This window comes from Lampetra planeri, chromosome 25, assembly GCF_965212315.1.
Source record: "Lampetra planeri chromosome 25, kcLamPlan1.2.h2, whole genome shotgun sequence".
Taxonomy (NCBI): domain Eukaryota; kingdom Metazoa; phylum Chordata; class Hyperoartia; order Petromyzontiformes; family Petromyzontidae; genus Lampetra; species Lampetra planeri.
In genome coordinates, this window is record NC_136131.1 from 8696731 (window position 1) to 8716366 (window position 19636).

General features: G+C 44.3%; 1 protein-coding gene across 1 annotated transcript in view; it reads right to left on the reverse strand.

Moving 5' to 3' along the window:
- The window catches only part of KNTC1 (kinetochore associated 1), a 71254-nt gene that overhangs the window by 12064 nt on the left and 39554 nt on the right, over positions 1–19636 (reverse strand). The window contains exons 46-61 of the mRNA XM_078606205.1: positions 18574–18663; positions 17658–17817; positions 16419–16477; positions 14625–14916; positions 12567–12637; positions 11992–12214; positions 11742–11857; positions 9047–9102; positions 7564–7633; positions 6747–6868; positions 5068–5203; positions 4465–4560; positions 3519–3575; positions 2312–2366; positions 1984–2047; positions 994–1123 (exon numbers count right to left, since the gene is read on the reverse strand). Of these exons, the coding sequence (XP_078462331.1) occupies positions 994–1123; positions 1984–2047; positions 2312–2366; positions 3519–3575; positions 4465–4560; positions 5068–5203; positions 6747–6868; positions 7564–7633; positions 9047–9102; positions 11742–11857; positions 11992–12214; positions 12567–12637; positions 14625–14916; positions 16419–16477; positions 17658–17817; positions 18574–18663 (1797 nt within the window). The remainder of the gene's footprint in view (positions 1–993; positions 1124–1983; positions 2048–2311; positions 2367–3518; positions 3576–4464; positions 4561–5067; positions 5204–6746; positions 6869–7563; positions 7634–9046; positions 9103–11741; positions 11858–11991; positions 12215–12566; positions 12638–14624; positions 14917–16418; positions 16478–17657; positions 17818–18573; positions 18664–19636) is intronic.

The following is a 19636-nucleotide window of genomic DNA, read 5'->3' on the forward strand; positions in this document are numbered from 1 at the left end:
GGGTCCTTTGTCCCCTATTAGCCACGCGCGCCACCTCCTTTAACACCACATCTTAAGGGCCATCCATGTAGTACGTACGCTAAAATCTGTCAAAACTTGACCCCTCCACCCCTCCCTGTACGCACGCATACTTTTTACACCACCCCCCGACCTGCGTACGTAAGCTTGACGCACCCACCCACCCCCCAAATCCTATAGAATGGCCGGTATTTAATCCACACAGAAACGATCAAGGATGAATCATATTAACGTGTTTAAGCAAACAGATAGTCCACCGTCGGATGCATTAAAGAATTAAGTTGCGTACCTTTAAAAAGATTGTCTAGTGTCCGCTAGATTCAAACGCCGACCGAACCCAGTCAGACAGGTTACGTATTATAGGGATTTCGTCAACACGCACAATGTCAGGCTGAAGCACAGCAGCGTGAGCTGCAGTCTGCTGGGCCGCCGTCTCAAGATCCACATCATCGCTGACGTCATCATCATCCAGCTTTTGATTGTTCTCACTGTCAGAAGACTCAGTCGTGTGAATGCACTGGTGTCGTTTTACACTGGCCTGTGGCAGCTAAAATATTGAGCCAGCGGCAGTCTGCAGTGAGGCCAGATTGAAGGATGTGTAATCCATGGGGCAGGCTGCCAGACTGTCAGACTCACAGCTGAGCTGCGTGATTGCTAGCAGTCAGGGGTACGGTGGCATACAAGTGACACCTCTCCCACAGTCCTACTTCTCCCGGTAGTACTTCTCTAACAGCTGAAGAAACTGAACTGTAGCTCATTTGAAGGCCAATGTAGACAAATTATCGAGGCTTCACCTCCCCCCCAACCTGTTTCCTATGCGTACATACTTTGTCAGTAGACCCCCCATACGCAAGCATACGCCTTTGGGTGAACCCCCCCTCCCCCCTCCATGCGTACGTACTAAACGGATGGCCCCTTACTTCATAGCAGACAACTGCGAGGAACGGGGAGGCAAACGCGGGCGCGTGTGACAACCTGGAGCTGAAGGGTGCGCTTCTGAGAAACGGGGACGAGCAGCAGGGAGCCCAGCGTGAATGCGAGTTGCCCCAGCAGGGAAAACATCTTGCCGACAGCCAGAAGGTCCAGGTCGGCGAGAACAGGGCATCTGAAACGCAACATACATATGCGACTGTGACGGTGCATCTTTGCCCAGAGGGCGAGGTGCGAATAGCTGCACCTTCACACCCAATTCCACCCAACCGCCACACCATCCACTTGTGAAACCTGCCACTTGTGAAACCATGTGACGATTATCTTAACCGGTCGTGGACTTCCCCTAGGCCGACTCGGCCTCAAATGAGTACCCAGTGCGCTGTGTAAACATCTCCAGTGGGGAAACAAAAGGTGGCCGGGCGTGGTGTTGGCCACCCACCCTCTTGTGTGCTGTTTCGGCCATCATAAGTGCTCGCTAACAGCACTAGCTGTTCGCGAGCACGTGTGCAGTCTTACATGAGAGACTTACAGTCCTAATTGCCTTGAGACGTTTTAAAAGGCACCTAATGTGTGCAGATTATAATGATATTTTCTATGTATCTTTCAATCATAAATCTCCTCCCAACCCCCTTAATTGAAAAGCTGCTAGAGCTGCGGGTGACTTTAAACCAGGGCTCCCCCAACCCCCGGGCCGCGGACCGGTACCGGGCCGCACAGCAGGAGGTGAGAGTGAGTCCGCGCGTGGCCTGGCCATTATTTTATTTACCACTTCCGTCTGTGCCTCTTTCCCGCACTGCGCACTTGTCTCAGTCACAGTGTTGGTAAGCCCACAAGCTGCTAACCCCTAGTAGCCAAAATGAGTAAAAAACAAACGTCGCTGGAGAGCTTCTTTGAAAAGGGGGAAAGACCCAATGATGTCTTCCACGAAACCGGTCCCTGATGCCAAAAAGGTTTGGGACCGCTGCTTTAGACCATCTGTAAATCCAAAGTGTTATATTGCACCATCGCTTATCAACATTGTTTATAAAGTACCTGAGCAGTAACAAGAAAGAGTGATGGCAATCATCCTTTTGTTTGGGAGTCAAAGGGCAGGAAGCTGCAGGAAAGACGCACAGAGCAGGTTAAGTTGTTTAATTTATTTGAACACAATCAAAATTGCATTTAAACTTTGAAAACAAATACTTTTCACAGCAGGAAATGAAATAAATTTCAAACTTGGATCAAACTAAAACTAGCTGCCTTTGTAAAGAACTGTAAGAATGTTTGTGTATTTGCATGAAAACATTTCATTAACAGTTCAAAGTAGAAAGCAATTACATAAATCAATTGTATCCATGACCCTTAAGCAACAATGACCAACCTTCAATCAGTGGTGTTGAGATGACAGACCTCCACGTTTTAGCAAAATTTGGAACCTAAAATATAGAAGAAAAACAAGTTTCTTTGGACACACTCAGCAGCAGTGATAGATGAAACAAAGGCTATGCATGGAAGCTCTTTTTTATTACAACCAGTGGATAACAAGAGCCACTGTAGAGATGATTAATGAACCACATAGGGCAGCATAAATCGTTCGGTCCAAATCTATGCCCGTGTCAAACTACTTCATTAGCTCTTTAGAAAAATAATCGACTTTTGTAAACTTTCCAGGTGTGCTGAGTCAAGCTAATTACACTCAGAGGTTCAATAAAACATCTTGAATTATTGTAATGCTCAGGTGTTTCTGGCTGCGTAAAACATTCCATGAACAAAAAAATGTGCTATGATTTTTTAGTAAAAATAACTTTTAGAATAAGGTTCCTCCGTGATGCTTCTTTGCTGCAAGAGGCTCCAACACATATCCAGGGTGAGCTTCCTTGGCTTGAAAATATTAAAGCCCACAAGGTATAATGAACCCCTGGATAAAAATTAATCTACAGCCATGATATATCCACTGCTGGATGAAGGCCTCCCCAATCTATTGCCATCCATACTCTTTGTTTTTTTCGGTAAAGTCACTTAGGTAAAAAATTTTAATAAATTAAATCACGACGTTTCGGAGGCAACACAAGCTTCCGTCTTCAGGTGGAACCGTCACATCAAAACGGTTCCACCTGAAGAAGGATGCTTGTGTTGACTCCGAAACGTCGTGATTTAATTTATTTAAATTTTTTACCTAAGTGACTTTACCGAAAAAAACAAAGAGTATGAATCCTTGCAGTCACGAAAACTTCTAATCTAGAACTATTGCCATCCGTCTTGATCTCACGATGTTTATGATCCATGTAGCTTCTGCACAGAAAAAATCAACGCTGCACCTCTGCAGTGGACGTTCTTCTGGGCGTGTTCCCACCTTTGGATAACACTCCATCGTTAATCTCCACCACTGGGCATCATTTATTTTGGCAACGTGCCCTGCCCAAGGCCCACTTAATTTTTCAAGTCAATATGCTGTCTCCAACTCGCCGTATATTCTCCGATCCACGTGGTCCTCCTTCCCCTCTCTCTCAATGTAATTCCAAGCACGCAGCCACTCCATGCAAAGGGAGCCTTATTATGGCGAGGAAACAAGCAGGAGATCCACTCACCTGCCAGAGAGACGTGATGGGTGTGATCCTAACCAGTACCACTCGCAGGTAATCGATCTGTGGATTAGATACGGATTTCAAGTACTTTGTAACACGTGACGTACAACAACCGTGCAAAACTTAAATTCAGCAGTTTTGTGGACTGGCGTAATTTTTCACCTACCAGCACAGTGACACTACAATCTATAATTGGCTTGGGGAGACAGGACAATAGCTTTTAGTGGCAACGAGGGTCCCATATGCTCACACGTTTGTTTACATTAATTGTATTTATTTGGCAGCGATTGGCAACAACCAGTGTTTTGATATTAATCTTAAAATGGCAGTGTGTTGGCAACAGGGCCATTGAAGCTTGTGTAAAAATGTAATGCACTAACTTTAGTATTATACAGTACTATATATTGAGCGCATATATATACACAGTCCCTTATTGCTAATCCATTGCGGGAAGAGAGCCTGCCCACCTCGTGTGGGTCGACTCAGCCTCTGGATTCATAATCAACGTTTTTGGGTTTAGATCGCGTTATTTATAAATGTGTCGTAACCCTCCACCACACGACACGGCCAATCAGTAAAAAAGTGTCACGTTGACAAAAAACAAATAGTTCACTGCTTTAGCCCACCGGTGTGTTGAAGCGTGAAACCACAACATTTACAATTTTTGAGTAGACCGACGTTTCGCTGGTAATTGCATCCAGCATCATCGGGCAATTCGCCAGAATGGTGAGGCTCTGCTCTGTCTCCCGTTCTTATATAGAGCAGCAGCAGCAGGGTGACGTCATCATTAACTCATCAACTCATCAGCCTCTGGAGACAAAGGCAGGCGTGGTGCTGGCCAACCACCTCCTCCGTGTGCCGTGCCAGCCTTTATAGGTGCTCGCTCACAGCACTTGGCCAAAAAGTATGTGAAGGTTATATAGGGGATCTTTGTTTTAATTCTGCTCACCATGTTGAAGGCCAGAAGCTTCTGCAGGACTCCACTCCAGAGTTGCAGGTCGTACACTCCAAAATCCAAGCTCAGTTCGGCCACCAATCGCACAGCCTAGTGACAAGCACAATTATGCGACGCATGCGGAAGGCTGTATATGTTTGCTAAGCACGATTCATTTAACCAAAATTGCGGAGTCTCCACACATGATCGAAAACGCCGATAATGCATTGATCTCCATTGACCCAATAACCTGCCAGCTTGCTGTAGCCCCAAGGGATTGTCTCCCTGGCATTTCAGCACGTGGTTTAAAAGCAAGAACAAATGTAACAAAAAAAATGGGAAAATTAATTTGAACACAGGCAGCTTTGTAAATAATCACGTGGAAAGGCAGGTGAGCAATGAAGTTTATCTGTAGAACTCTCGGTGTGTGAGAAGGTAGGCGTTGGATATCAGGCGTGTAAAATGTAATTTGCGGGACATCAATTGTGTGGGTTATCAGAATCGGAAGATGTATTTATACTCGAGGAATCTGATGCGCTATAAAGCTCTTTTCACAGATGTCCAGCAAATCATGTGGAACACCAGACATGTGGGATATCAGCTGTGTGCATCGCTTGCCCTGGGCTCGTGGTTGTGATTCTTCCAGAGCCCCTTGATCAAGCCTTCTTTGGAGCTGTTGTGGAACGAGTCGACCGTGTAAGGAATGGACAGGGCTTCAAACTGGGCCAGGTACAGGTAGGAGTGCAGGTCGTATCTGTTCAGGTTATAAAACACAACCAACATCAAATATGTAAAACAAGCGGGCATCAGGCGCGAAGCGCAAATCACCACCGCTAAAGAGAGCCTGCCATGTGCTAAATAAGCCCAGGGTAGCCGCTATAATTGGTTATAATACAACTCCTGTGAATTACTGTAAAAAAATGATGGGATCCATCCTCATGAACCGGTCTGCATAGAAGACCTCCAAAGAACACATTTTAAACCACTGAGAACTATGGAAATTCAACAGAGTCACAGCAGCATTTTTTTCAGTCTTAATACATCGTGTGGCTTTCAAACTTGGATATAGATTTTTATGCTGGCAATCTGTGGCTCCGGAGACGCATGCGGCTCTTTAAGGACTGTTTAGTGACGATATTTATTAAGGACCACCGTTTAGTATTCCCATGCATTGCCGCTCTTGAAATGATAATAGGTTTTTTCCCCTTTTTTTCTGGCAACAAAACAGGTGTTAAGATGTAAAAACACCAAACTGAAACCTTTTACAAGGAATCATGTCTCCATTAACCACAATGCCTGTGGTCAGAATGCAAACAAAAAACATACTCTGATAATATATGCATTGTCCTTGAAACTGATTGGTCCACACCAGAGACAGCTTTAGATTTGAAGCTTTCGTGACTGCAAGGATTCATATTCTTAGGTTTTTTCGGTAAAGTCACGTAGGTAAAACATTAAAATTAATAAAAGTAAAATAAAATAAAATTCACGACGTTTCGGAGGCAACACAAGCTTCCGTCTTCAGGTGGAACCGTCACAGCCACGACAGCTGTATCAAGTAAATGAGGAAGCTTGTGTTGCCTCCGAAACGTCGTGAATTTTATTTTATTTTACTTTAATTAATTTTAATGTTTTACCTACGTGACTTTACCGAAAAAACCTAAGAATAAGAGACAGCTTCTTTTGATCCTCGTCTTTTTGCATCCGTAAGGGACCGTGGTGATTTACAGCCAACGTGAGTTGAGTGTCGAGAATTAGAGCCGTAAACGTGAACAATTAGAGCCGTAAAAAAGATTGTTTAAAAATAGATATTTAAAATTTTCAATGATAGAATATAGTATTGTCATCAATATGACACACCTATAACAAGTTTGCAGTCGCTACGACATTGGGAATACGGTTGAAATTGAGTTACACGATTTTAGGATACGACAACACACAGAGTAAGTTAAATAAAAGCGTGTAAAATGTTAAAAATATATGTTTTGGATTTTTTATGATAGAATATAGTCTTGTCATCAGTATGACATAGCTATTTCAAGTTAACAGTCGACAGCACATTTGGAACTAGGTAAAAATTGAGTTACAAGATTTCTTTTTTGAGGATACAACAGACGGAGTGAGTTAAATAAAAGCGTGTAAAAAGGAGCAGACCTCTTGGCCACCTCGCAGCCCAGAGGGTTTGTGGACATTTCATAAATCTATATGATCCGCCCACACTCGCTTCCAAAGTGCTGGATTACACAGGCGTGTGGGTTGTAAGGCCGTGTTCGTGACGGGCGTGGGTCGATGCTCACCGGACTTTCTCCAGAGGCTGCTTGGTGATGGACTCGATGGTGGGGGCGTCCGCTAGGCGGAGGAGGCAATGCAGTGCTCGCGCGCGCTGTCTGTAAGTCACCTTCGCGTCCGACATAGACTGCTGGAGACGCACGCACCAAAAACAAATGTTAGCACTTCGAAACCTGTCGTGAAAGAGAGGCGCTATCATCAGTCATCAAACTAAGCTGAAAAACTTTTTTCTTTTACGAGGTAAGGTCCACTGAGCTATATCACTTTTTTTTCACAAACGACCTGGCCACAAATGATAGCTCAAGGAAGTGGCTTATCATGTGGAAATTTATAGCAGCCAAATATTCTAAACGCATGTTTTTAAATGTGGAGGGAAAAACCAGAGGACCCGGAGAAAAATCCACGCGACAACGGGGAGAACGTGCAAACTCCAAATACACAGGCGTCAGGGTCGGGATCGAACCCACGACCTCCTGTATACCAGGCGAGGCAGTTAATATCTCGCCATCGTGGCATCAGCCATGATCAATCCGCTGTTGGAGGAAGGCCTCCCAAAACGTATTCACCATCTCAACGTCTTGCGCCGTAACAATCCATCTAGCACATGCATGCATGCATACAACCTAATTTCAGAGCTACATGCTAGATCTCTGCAGCGGACGTACTCTCAGGCGCGTTTTCCAATTTGGCTGCCTCTGTTTTTTTGACGCTATATCAATGTTTTTAATAGACTGCAGTATACAAATGACTCACATCATTATATTGCTGTATCTGTTACTTGGAATGGCAGTGTGTCCATTTGTGATGAGCAAGCGAAATACTTACGCCATTGGCAATGGTAATCAGTCCGCGGGTGCTGTAGTCCAGGGGCAGGGTTTGCAGCAAGTACATTATCCTATGCCGACACACACCAACCAATACATTCATCACCAACCAGGTTCTAGCCACTGCTTGATGAAGACCTCCCATAGCTGTTACCAACTTCTCATGGTCTCTCTCAATCTCACGACGCAACAATACACGTAATGCCTGCAAACAAGCTTATTTCACACTACACCAGTATTCATTTAAGGCTGAGTCAAACCTAGGGAAAGGCCATGGCAAGTTCAAATACCACTTTAAACAGGTACCAGATCCGTCGTATCGGTTAAAACAACACTTTTGGGTCGAATTCTAACAGCGTGCTCATATTGAGACTTGGCATGGCACACAATGGAGGTGTTCTGGTCAGTCATGGCCCGGCCACCTGGCATCTTCCCAACGCGGATGTTTACACACCACACCGGGAACTTATTAGAAGATGGATCGACCAAGGAGTGACCCCCAGAACCAATACACAGAGCACTCCAGTAGGGTGGTGGGGAGGGCTGGGGTGCACTGGCCAAATGGCACAGGGGGAGGCCAGTGGCTCAATTATTATTGATGCTATACACACGACCTCGGGCAGTATTGAGTTAATCAATTTCCAGGTCGCATTGCTCTGATTTTAAATTGCCTGCGGTGTCCTCTGTGAGGCCAAGCAATGCAATGGCCTATTACTAAGTGATAACAAGGCAACAGTAAACATATATACGTGTAGAGCAAGAGACAGGCAAACATACATACAGACGACAACAGACTTACAAAATAAAATATTTTTTAACAGCTCTTCGTCAATCCCACACCTCCGATTAGCATGGTTGGCTACGTATGGTGAGAAAGAAGTTCAACATACATACAATCCACTGCTGAATGAAGGTCTTAATCCAGCAATTGCAAATTCCAATAACACATTTAAGTAAGCTGAACACTAAGAAAGTAGCGGATGTATTGATTAAATTGTATTATTATGTTCACGCGACATGAATCGAATCACTGCCCTGAATTTTAACCAAATTTGAGGGGGGAAAAGTCTACTCAACATTGGCTTGTCTGACATGTTTTGTCACTCGTTTGCACAGACGAGATCATATAATCTCAGAAGCCCAGCAGGTTCGAGCCTGGATCATGCTTGGATGGGTGATCACCATCCACAAGAGGCTGTTGTAGGCTGTAGGGCTACGTGGTGGGCAGTAGCAGAGGGCAGTGCATACAATAAAAAAACCCTATCAATTGTTGTACCATACTTCTTTGCTACCATATCTATACTCTATGACTTCATTAACCTGCACGGTGATGTATGACCAAATACTCACCCGGACCCGCAAGGCGTGGAGAGGCTGTGTGTGTGTACAGCACGCATGCAAGCATCTTGGCAAACTAGTTGAAATGTTAGATAATTTTTTTTTAACATTGCACGATTCTTCTTTATTTTTATGCAGGTACTCACTTTGCCAGGCTGCTGTCTGTATGAAGATCAGATGGTTGCACCCCACCGTCCAGTCCCTGTGCAAATAAAAACCCATGTCCTTAAAAGTAACTGGCCTAGGGATCAAGGTTAATTTTATCTTTCAATAAGATCGTTGGTAACTGCGATTCAAAGCAAGGTTTAATTGCGAAATTTAAGGCCAATGCTGTTGATGTCACCACACTTCGCCTTCCTTTTGCAAGACACCGTAGCAATTGCAGTCAACCTCTGCACTCCTGGTCTGACCCTTGTATTTTTTTTTACCAGGTGAGGCCCACTGAGCTATGCAGCTCTTTTTCATAAGCGACCTGGCCACAAATGATAGCTCAACTAAAGTAGCTCATCACGTGGAAATTTATAGCAGCCAAATACTCTAAAAGCACGTTGATTCTAAACGTGGAGGGAAAAACCGGAGGACCTGAAGAAAAATCCACGTGACCACGGGGAGAGAGAGACACGCAAACTCCAAATACGCAGGCGTCGGGGTTGGGATCGAACCCGCAAAATATTCCACCATCTGGGTTTTTACGGTCTTCCCCTTGGTCACCGACCTCTGGGTGCCACCTCAATGCCTGCCTCACATGCACCACCCCACCCCATTGTAACCTCCGTTGTCCAATTACATCTACAACGCTTTCCTGCCACGTTCTCTTAAGACATGGTTTCCCAAACTCCAGTTCTCGCGATCCACCGCGTTACGTCTTTCCGCGTTTACAAATTTACTCCTCCCATTCATTACAAATGAACTCATTCCACGCTGCACAAGCCCAATTTTTAAACACGTCCCACGTGATTTAACGCTGTCTGCGTCACGTGGAACATGTGCACACAAAGACAAAGATCCCCCATATAGGCTTAACAGACTATTGTGGCAAGTGCTGTTAGCGAGCACCTACAATGGCCGAAACGGCACACAACACCGTGGGTGGCCAACACCACGCCCGGCCACCTTTGTCTCCCCAGTGGCGATGTTTACACATGGCACCAGGTACTTATTTTAGGCTGAGTAGACCTAGGGGAGGCCCATGGTTCAGATAATCGTCATTGGTGTTGGCCATGAGTGGGAATCAAACTCAGGTCGCTGGGTTCGTAGTGCAGCGCGCTAACAGCAACACCACTGCTCCCTACACACACACACGCCGAGATCTCAATCTGAAATTCAATCGGCTCTGTTAACGCAGACAGCGCTACGTGAGACAGTTGAAGAAGTATTTCAAAGGGGAGTAAAACAAATATTCTCTTCATGCACTTTGCAATTCATGTGGAGTATGTTTAAAATTAGGTACTGGGCTATGACAGGCCCATGATGATTTCCTCTTGAGAAAGCTGTCACAGCATCTTTATTAATATGCAACCTTATGCTTTATTTGCTGTGTAGCCATCAGTATCTGCACGTCAAATCGCTGAAATTTGGCAATATGGCTTTACCGTAATTGCAACTCCTTCATCTGCATGTTGGATCGTGCAGATGAAGTCGAATATTGCTGATTCATCACAAACTGCTGACAAATGTGCATCATTGTTATAAAGTTGCCACTGCGCGCATTAAACAAGGATCCACAGAGCTGGCGTTTATTATTACTCCGAAAAACAGAATTTCCAATAACGTCAAATCTGTGCTTCTCACAAAGTCAGATTTATGTGACACTGGTTGCGTATTCAAACACGTTGGTCACTGTCACCCATCGGCTTCTACAGTGCGGTGGCAAGATTAAAAATTGATCGTCGCTGCAGCTTGCATGGTACACAATAGCCTTTTGTGCTGCATGTTTATCATTGTGCGTACGTTGTTGCGCTGCTGTGTACGCATGCAGGCAAGTGTGCACGTGTGTCTAACACATTCTAATGAAGTGCGAACCAGCTTCTGCGGGGGCTCATCAAAGTATTTTGTTCACTGAAAAATAGAAGCTTTGTACTTTATCTCGATTGTGCTATCAGTCATGTCACGAGAAAAATAATCCATGCAGATCTCTTCCAGAGCAGTTAGAGAACAGCACACAGATATCACGTAACTACCTATGAACATCTCTCCAAGTTAACTCTGGTCCACATACTTGTGAAGCCATCTGCATGACTTTACCGAAAGACCCAAAGAATAAGGCGATGTGCTTTGGAGACTTCATCTAGAAGTGAATTTAGCACGGGATATGAGGGAAAATTCAGCAGAGAGGCACCAGGCAAACCAATTATTCATCTGCACAGCTGAAAAGAACAGTGACAAAAGAGATTGCTGAAGCGGAAACCTTCTATAGTGTCTGCCAAGAGGTAGCTGGGTGGGTCAGGGGGCACTAACACTGTATCAAAGCGCTGAGATGGCACCAGGGAGTCTGTGTTCAAATCTGAAACCTGAGTTTAAAAACCGGGTCTCACCCCAGTCACCAACGAATATACAGGAAAACAATCACATTCAATCTGGATCATTTTGGCTCTGAGAATTTAAAACTGCAATTTATTTTTGTCGACATGCAATTAACACTCTTTGCAAGTCATGAGAAAGTGCACCACTCAGTGTGGAAATAAAGACATTTAAGTGGCACCAGAAGGAGTTCTGGGATGTCATCTTCCACGGCCTGTTCTCGAACATAGTCCTGAAGAGGAAGTTCTTAATTCCATGACCATATGATACCAAAAGGCGTAATTGGAATATAACTGCAATGCCGATGCACATGCCACTTACCCACTGTTCAGATGAATCACTGGGCGGGTTCAGCCACTGCTGCAGCAGCATCACGCGAATTTTCCGTACGTCCGTCTTGTTCACCTCTCCGATCTCGTTCACCGCCGCGTGTATATCTGCGAGCGAGTGCAGCGTTGCTTTTTAAATTCAACACGTCTTTTCTCAGAAGCGCATTGTTGCTGCGGACAAACAGGCACTCCAATTAAATTGCCATCCAAAAAGAGGCACGGGACGACAAGTCAAAACGCACCAGGGTAATCGCCGAGCATGGGGTTGGCGGCACGCTCAAGGATGCTGGCGTGGTCATAGAGGCAGACGATGAGCTTGGCGGGCGTGGAGAGCATGGATAGGGTGTCGAGTGAAGACAAGCCGTGGTTATTCAGGCAGTTCTCCGTGGCCGAGCGCCGATATTGCACGGTCATCTTTTCCAGCAGCCTGCATGCATTTGCCGTGTCATTTTTGCCCTCCTCGCCCTGCGAACACAGTTGGGTAAATGTATTAATGCTCCTTATCATGATGATAATGATGGAGATTGCATTAACGAGTGCCTGGAGAGGAATGTAGCATTGATTTACTAAGTCATGATCAATTGATCACCGATTCTAAAAAACATGATTGATTAAAAAAACGAAGTCTTCGGGGAGGTTATGAATGAATTGCCATGTCATGATCGGTTGACCAGTTCTACTCAAGAACATGATGGAGGTGATGATAATAATATTGACAGGTGATTGGGGAGGGGACAGCAGTGGACTGATAAATGGCTGTACATTTTACCTGGACTGGGTGGGTCCCTAGGAGTGAGACAAATGTCAGGGAGCTCACCTTTGGTATGCTGCTCAGCCAGCGCTGAGCCAGTATGATGCACAGGTTGAGGACGTGAACCTTCTCCGGACCTGTAGAAACCAACCACAAGCATCCACAGTTTATTCATTTCATCCCCTTCACGATTCCACCCTCCATATTGGTGACGCTCTCAAGTGTTTAATTACAAGGGGTTTAAAAGAGTTTTGACTGGAACGGTGTTGCAACGATTGGTGGGCTCCACTCTAAACCCGATCATCTAAGTTCGATTTCCGGCCACGGCTAACATCAGTGGCGAGTGATATATCCGAACCAATCTTTGGGCCCCCACCGCCATAGCCTGCACTGCTCAGTGTGGTAAAGTATGGTGTAAAAAAAAAACAACAACTAACAAGGCGTAGGGAGGCCGTCGACAAACAGTGGATTAGCAGAAGGGCTGTAGTGCACAAAGGGTTTCCGCACAGAATGTCCAATGCGCAGACTCACACTTAACGTTTTATTTCTAAGTCTCCCATTACACCAATGCAATGTCAAATTGTGGTTTTCAAGCCGTGGCTTTAAAATGACCCTGAATTCCACCATGACAACTTATCCTTTGTTAGCAATTTTTTTTTTTTTACCAGAGTGCGGATCATATAAAGATTTAATGAGGACTGCACATCCCGCTGTAATAAATGCAAAATACATTGCAGCTCATTTTTTGTGTTACTTTATAAAATACATGTATGGATTGTGCTCGTCAATTGTTCCCCAAATGTGTAGCTAGTGATATAGTCATTCATTGATTAAAGCCGACTGATTATGCCCAAGAAACTTTTTTCACAAGTAAGTAACGGCACGAGCACGAGGTCGACGTAGTGGGAGGACTGACGATGTCACCAGTGTAGTGTATTGGTGATTAAATTTAGTTTTTTAATAGCTTTCCTATTAACCAGCTCAACTTCCTCCATCCACCCCCTGCATCACAAAGCTTTAGTTTGAACTCCATGCCCACCTCCCAGCACAGCACCACACAAACCCTGGCTCCTCTCCACCCTCCCCGCAGCTATATAATCCCTCGTCACAGCCATCTCTTAGACACACTTAAGCGATTGTTATTTCGCTGCGTATTGTCCCCACCTGAAGACGGACGCTTGTGTTGCGCCCGAAACGCCGTGATTTAATTTAGTTTTTTTCATTTTTAATTTATTTTATTTTTTATCTACGTGACTTTACCGAAAAAAACCAAAGAGGATGTCACCATCATCACGCGTCATCGCCGCGTCATCGCCGCGCAGGCGCCTCGCTCTGCGGCGAGTCTCCCACAATGAGGCCGCAAGCAGATTCGTAATTAATTAAAAACATGTAATGAGTGATTAATCACGTTAATTTATTCGGAATCTATTTAGCCAATTAATCATTTCAGCACTAATAAGGCATTACTGCTTCTCGTTTGCCATGTCTCATTTGTCCAGTGTTTATATGATCTGTTAGTCAAAAAAAAACATTAACATGACATCGCCTTGTAATTTGAATAAATATTAAATAATTTATGGGTGTGATAACACAAGAAAACATACACCCCACATGGAATCTTCCAGGTCATCTTATAGTAGAACTATAACTCATTTTTAAAATGTGTTTAGCATTTATACTGACATTTTTAATTGCATAAAAAATCACATTGCCTGATATTATTTTATTCCTTTCATTTTATCCAGTGTTCCATTTGTTTGGCAGAGCGGTTGCACAGTGGTTAGTACACTGCACAATGAAGCAACGTTCATTTTCCCCAGGCACAGCTAACATTAGTGGCGAGTGATATCTGAACCGTTCCTGGGCCCCCCACACCCTCACCATCTGACAAGCATTGGTGAAGTATTGTACAATAATCCCTATGAATATCTCAGCATTGGGAAGCCTTCATCCAGCAGTGGATTGTCAAAAATGGCTGTACATTTAAATTATAGAAGACTTCGTTATTGCCATCTGCAAGGCAGCCAACTAGTTACAGACCTTACTTTAGTATTTTTTCTTCCTATGACAGGCAGTTACACTTATAGGGCAGAGCAAAAGGCAGGGGCACAGGAGGAAATGCACCTGATGGTAGCTCATGGGCGATGCACGAGGCAATGGCGTTAGCCCACTCAGGGTTCTGGATCGCGAGCACATAGGAGTACAGCTTCTGCACGGTATCCATCGCCTCCTTGTCGATCGTTAGGCAGGAGGAGGAAGCAGAAGTTCTATAGGGTGCCACCCGAGTGGCTTGTGCCCCGGCTGTGGCGGCAGCGGTGGCATTCGTCCTCTCCAACGAACGGTGCAGGATCTTGGGTTTGAGGGACTTCTCGAAGACGTGTTTGATGGCGGACAGGTAGAGTTTGTCCAGCGGCATCTGGTTCACACGGCATCACGCACGTAAAAAACTTGAAGATCAATCGGTGAGCCTGTCGCGCATCAGTGACCGCTTGGCATCAGAAACAAAATCCTTGCCAACTCTAACTCGTTTGCGGGTTGCGCTGTGTGTAAATCTGAAAAAAGAATTGCCGAAGCTCACAGCATGTGCAGTAAAAAGTTGGACATGCCGAACAGCACACGGTGCAACACAAAAAATAGATCAGAGAGCGAGACAGCACAACCACAAAAAAAATTATCTAGTGGTAGAATCCATGCCAGATTTAGTTTTTCAATGTCCAATGTAAAAATGTCAGGGTCTCTGTTGGCAGCCGGTGTGTAGCAAGAGGTTTGCGGATGCTTTACCACCGTTGTAACACTGACTTCACAACTGAAGAATACACACAAAGGGGAAAGTTCAGAGCAGCAGTCCTGCTGTTAAGAGCGTCAAATTACCCACAACGTTGGTTTGTTATGTAAATTCCAGTCACAGGGCAGTGTTTGCAAATGAGACATGCAACTATTGATCCCAAACCCAGCAAATCGATTGTGACAATGTGTGGGCCCCATGATTTAATTCAAGAATAATTTCTGTTATCTAGTTTGTATTCTGCCTTGAGATGTCTGCCTTGTTCCGTCCCATTCGTTCCACTAAACTCACTAGAACAGCTGCACAATTATTTGCATGAATAGTCGTAATTAATAATATTTTACATGTATGTTTCAAAGTATGGATCGTGGATGTCAGAACAGATTTTTTTTTTTATTTAGCGTTACATGCGCATTGCAAAGGAAGCAAGTTCTCGAAAATTCCAGTAGGATACAGTTTATAAGCTCGTGTGTCCTAAAACATAAATGTTCACAACTATATACGATATATATAAAAGTCGAAGTTATTTCCTACCCAAATGAGCACTAAAGTGGTGATCAACTCCTGTTTACAACCCCGAGTCAGTAGATACAAATCCAGTTTCCCATGGTGGGTGCCAGTCTTTCCATAAGACAACCACTGTTGACCTTCCCTCCATGGGACTCATTTGATAGACCCCAGAGATGGTGGACTGAGAACCTTCAAACCAGGATTTGAACTCCCATCCCTTCAAATGCGAGCGTCTTGCTCTGCCAATGAGCTACATGTACCACAATAACGGGGATAACGGCTTTCCAGATAATTATTGGGCTAATGCAGGGGTCAGCAACCAAAATAACACAAAAGAGATCCATTCTTTTTGAATTTGGTAAAAAAAAAAATCAAGAGCCACAATATATGCGAATACGAGACGGTCCTTAATAAATACCGTCACAAAGCAGTTCTTATAGAGCCGCATGCGGCTCTGGAGCCACAGGTTGCTGAACTCTGGGCTAATGTAATCAAACGGTAGGTTCACAGCACAAGTCACCAACACTCGTATCAACGTTGATGCGGTGTAACGAGCGCACAGCATGGTCTCTGTTGGAAGCGATGCATGGCTCCCGTGTTGTGATGACAGAGAATGAACTGACCTTCAGGAGCTTGGCAATGAGCACGAGGGTGGGGAGTGTGTCCTCGCTCAGCTCTGGAGCTGCAATTGTAAATCAAAACACGGTGTCGCTCTTTTTCCACCCCCCCCCCCCCCCCCCCCGCTTACAGCGCCCCATAAATCTTGGCAGAAATATTACCATTATTTGACAGTCGCAGCACGATGGCCAATGTTGTGGCGTTACGTTTGCAATGAAGAATAACCAATGCATAATGAACAGGCACGAAGTCCATTGTGAATATTTAATGAACAGAGGAGAAGTGCATTTCTCCATGTGAAACCAAATTTAGGTTTTATACAGCTTATGGCATTAGCCAAGCTAATGAAAGTGGGACCTACATACTGTATATCGTTTCCAGAGGCAGACTTTGTTGCAGTGAGCACTGGTGAGTACACTGTGCTGATGAGTCCTAATAAGGTTTAATCTGTGACCACTTATAAGAGCATTATATCACTGTTGCTATCAATTACATTTGCTCGCATTTTGCGACCTAAGAAAAAAGGACCATAATGCACTTCTTCAGGAAATGACAGTATTTGCATTTGCAGAAGTTGTGTGCTTATTATACATATCTGTGTTGTCTAGAACTTACTAGGATTTCCCAATAAATGTATTCGTGTAGCATTTATATGTCTTTCCCTCAATTTTATCTTTATTGTGCCATCAGTGTAATGTCATGAAACAAAGGAACCTTTCAAATCTATCAGAGCGATGTGACCCTTTGTGTTAGAGAACAGCTGTCGGAAGCAGATATCATAAAGCCAACTCTGAGATCCAATCAAGTGACTTGTTCTACACAGTAGAGGGCAGCGCGTTTCCACCAAGCCACTGAGATTAATGTCCATCGTATGACAGTGAAAGCAATATTTTTAATTCTCAGAGCTGAAAGGTAGCCAAATTAAGTGCCGGTTCCTAATTTCACGTGGATGGGTTTTTTGTGCAGTCCTTGGTGATCCGACCGAGACCACTCATTACACCTGAGGACCCAGTTTTATTTTTTATCAGTGGTGGCTAAAACCCAGATGCAAACACAGGATCTCTGGGGTGCCAGCTCTGTAGTCTGACCTCTGAGCTACCCCCAGCCACCTGAGTGACCTCTGAGCCACCAGCACGGTATTTTTCATGAAGATCCCACCAGCACAATAATCCATGAATACAAGTCCAACACCAACCGGGCAGCCTCCCAGAATTCTGGGAAGCCTTGATGGCAAACATCCTTACTGATGACCGTCCAGAAGTGCTGCGGGTTGAAGGGCAGCAGGTGGAAGGGCAGGCGTGTGGCAGCGAGCGGCGCTATCTGCAGGGTCCAGCCCTGCTCCTCGAGCTTCCCGGGAGGTGAGATCCGGCGGTAGGAGTTTAGGTGCCTCAGCAGCTCCAGGGCCTGCATTTTGCCAGGAACGGTGGTGGTGCCAGGGTTTGGTGGAGAAGAGGCGAGGGTGAGAGATGCAACAAGATTGTCATTGCTGGAGTCATGAGATGGGCTTTTTGAGGAATTGCATTGCATAATGCCACCCTCCATCTACAGGCAACAATCTATTTATATTAGTCTGCTATGAATGGTCATAGTCTGGAATTAAATGTGATATGTTCTGGGGCCCCCGTTGACAGGCCTTAGCCAGCAAAAATATTTCACACTCGATCGTGGAGAACCTAGCCATAGAATAACCCAAGGGATGATAGGCCTCCAAATTGGAAACAAACTCATAATCGCTTATTGAGAGATGAAAAATATAACCAGACCCACCTGGCTGAAACGTTAATATATTATTTTTTAAAATAATAAATCAGTGTTTGTACTTGTTCATGATGACGGCAATTATTTTTTTTAACGAGAGACAGAGGTCCGGCAATAACGTCATTATGTCATTATAAATTAATGGTATTTTGTGGGGCATGTTTTATTTCCGCAAGTAATTCTAAACCACCTTAGATGACCATAAGACGAACTTGTAATTGGAATGAGTACAAGACAGGCAAATGGTAATCAATGAATAATGAATTTGATTTTGAAAATGAAAGACAGGATTATTAAGAGCACATCAAGCACATCTTGCATCTCCGATTAACACGGATGGCTACGTACGATGCGAAAGAAGTTCAATATACATGCACACATACATACATCAGTCCCACGTACCTGTTCCACGTTTATGTGCATAATGTCGGAATCTGCGACCTGCATGGCCTTGAGAATCACTTCAATGCCATTGTAGTCATATGGACTCAACTGTCGGAGGCAAAAGGGGGAACAAAACGGGATGAAAGATTACATATGAGCGAGAATTTGACCCTGGTTGGGCCATTACCAACCTACAGTGAAATACAATTGTGGGAAAAAAGTCTGAAACCTGAACTAAAGCTTTTAGCAGAAGGGAAAACTTTTGCTATTGAGGAGTTTTCTGATTCGGTATTATAACAGTGTGTGAATACAAAAATAAGCCTTGATATATGTTTTAGCTTTAAGAGACCTTTTGAACGCTTCTAATAATATATTTTACATAAACACTATGATGCAATGAGCTAAAGTGGGCGGGTTGCTCAGGAGTTAGCACCGCTGAGATCCTGCTTTTGAATCTGGGTATCAGCCATCCGTGATTAAACCAGTGAGTTGATGGTTGCAAGCTTGATAATTGTTTTTTTTACCCTTTTATCTGGCAACAAAACTGACACCTTTTTTTACAAGGAGTCATGTTTGCATTGACCACAATACCTGCGCCTTTTGGCGTCATCTGGTCCAACACCATGTGAGACTAGGCTCTAAAGAAAGCAGTCTCGGGTGTGGACCAATCAATTTCAAGGACAGTGCATACATTATCAGAGTTATGTTTTTTGTTTGCATTCCGACTGCAGGTATTGTGGTCAATACAAACATGACTCCTTGTAAAAAAGGTGTCAGTTTTGTTGCCAGATAAAAGGGTATAAAAACAATTATAATATTTTGTTACTGGCAAATGAGGTTCCAATGGTGGTTGCAAGCTTGTTATCAATATTAACAAAAACAACATTCCAACAAATGAGTGTTTTCCACTTCATTCTATAAAATATATATATTTTTTACAGAATGTATGGGAACATGCAGTGTTAGTTGACCTACAGTTTTGGCCACCAAACCCAGCAAAAAATAAGATCTCACCGACAACCAAATCACTATGTGACCAAAATCGAAGGAGCCCTGAGCCTGGTTAGTCCTTAGGTGGGCG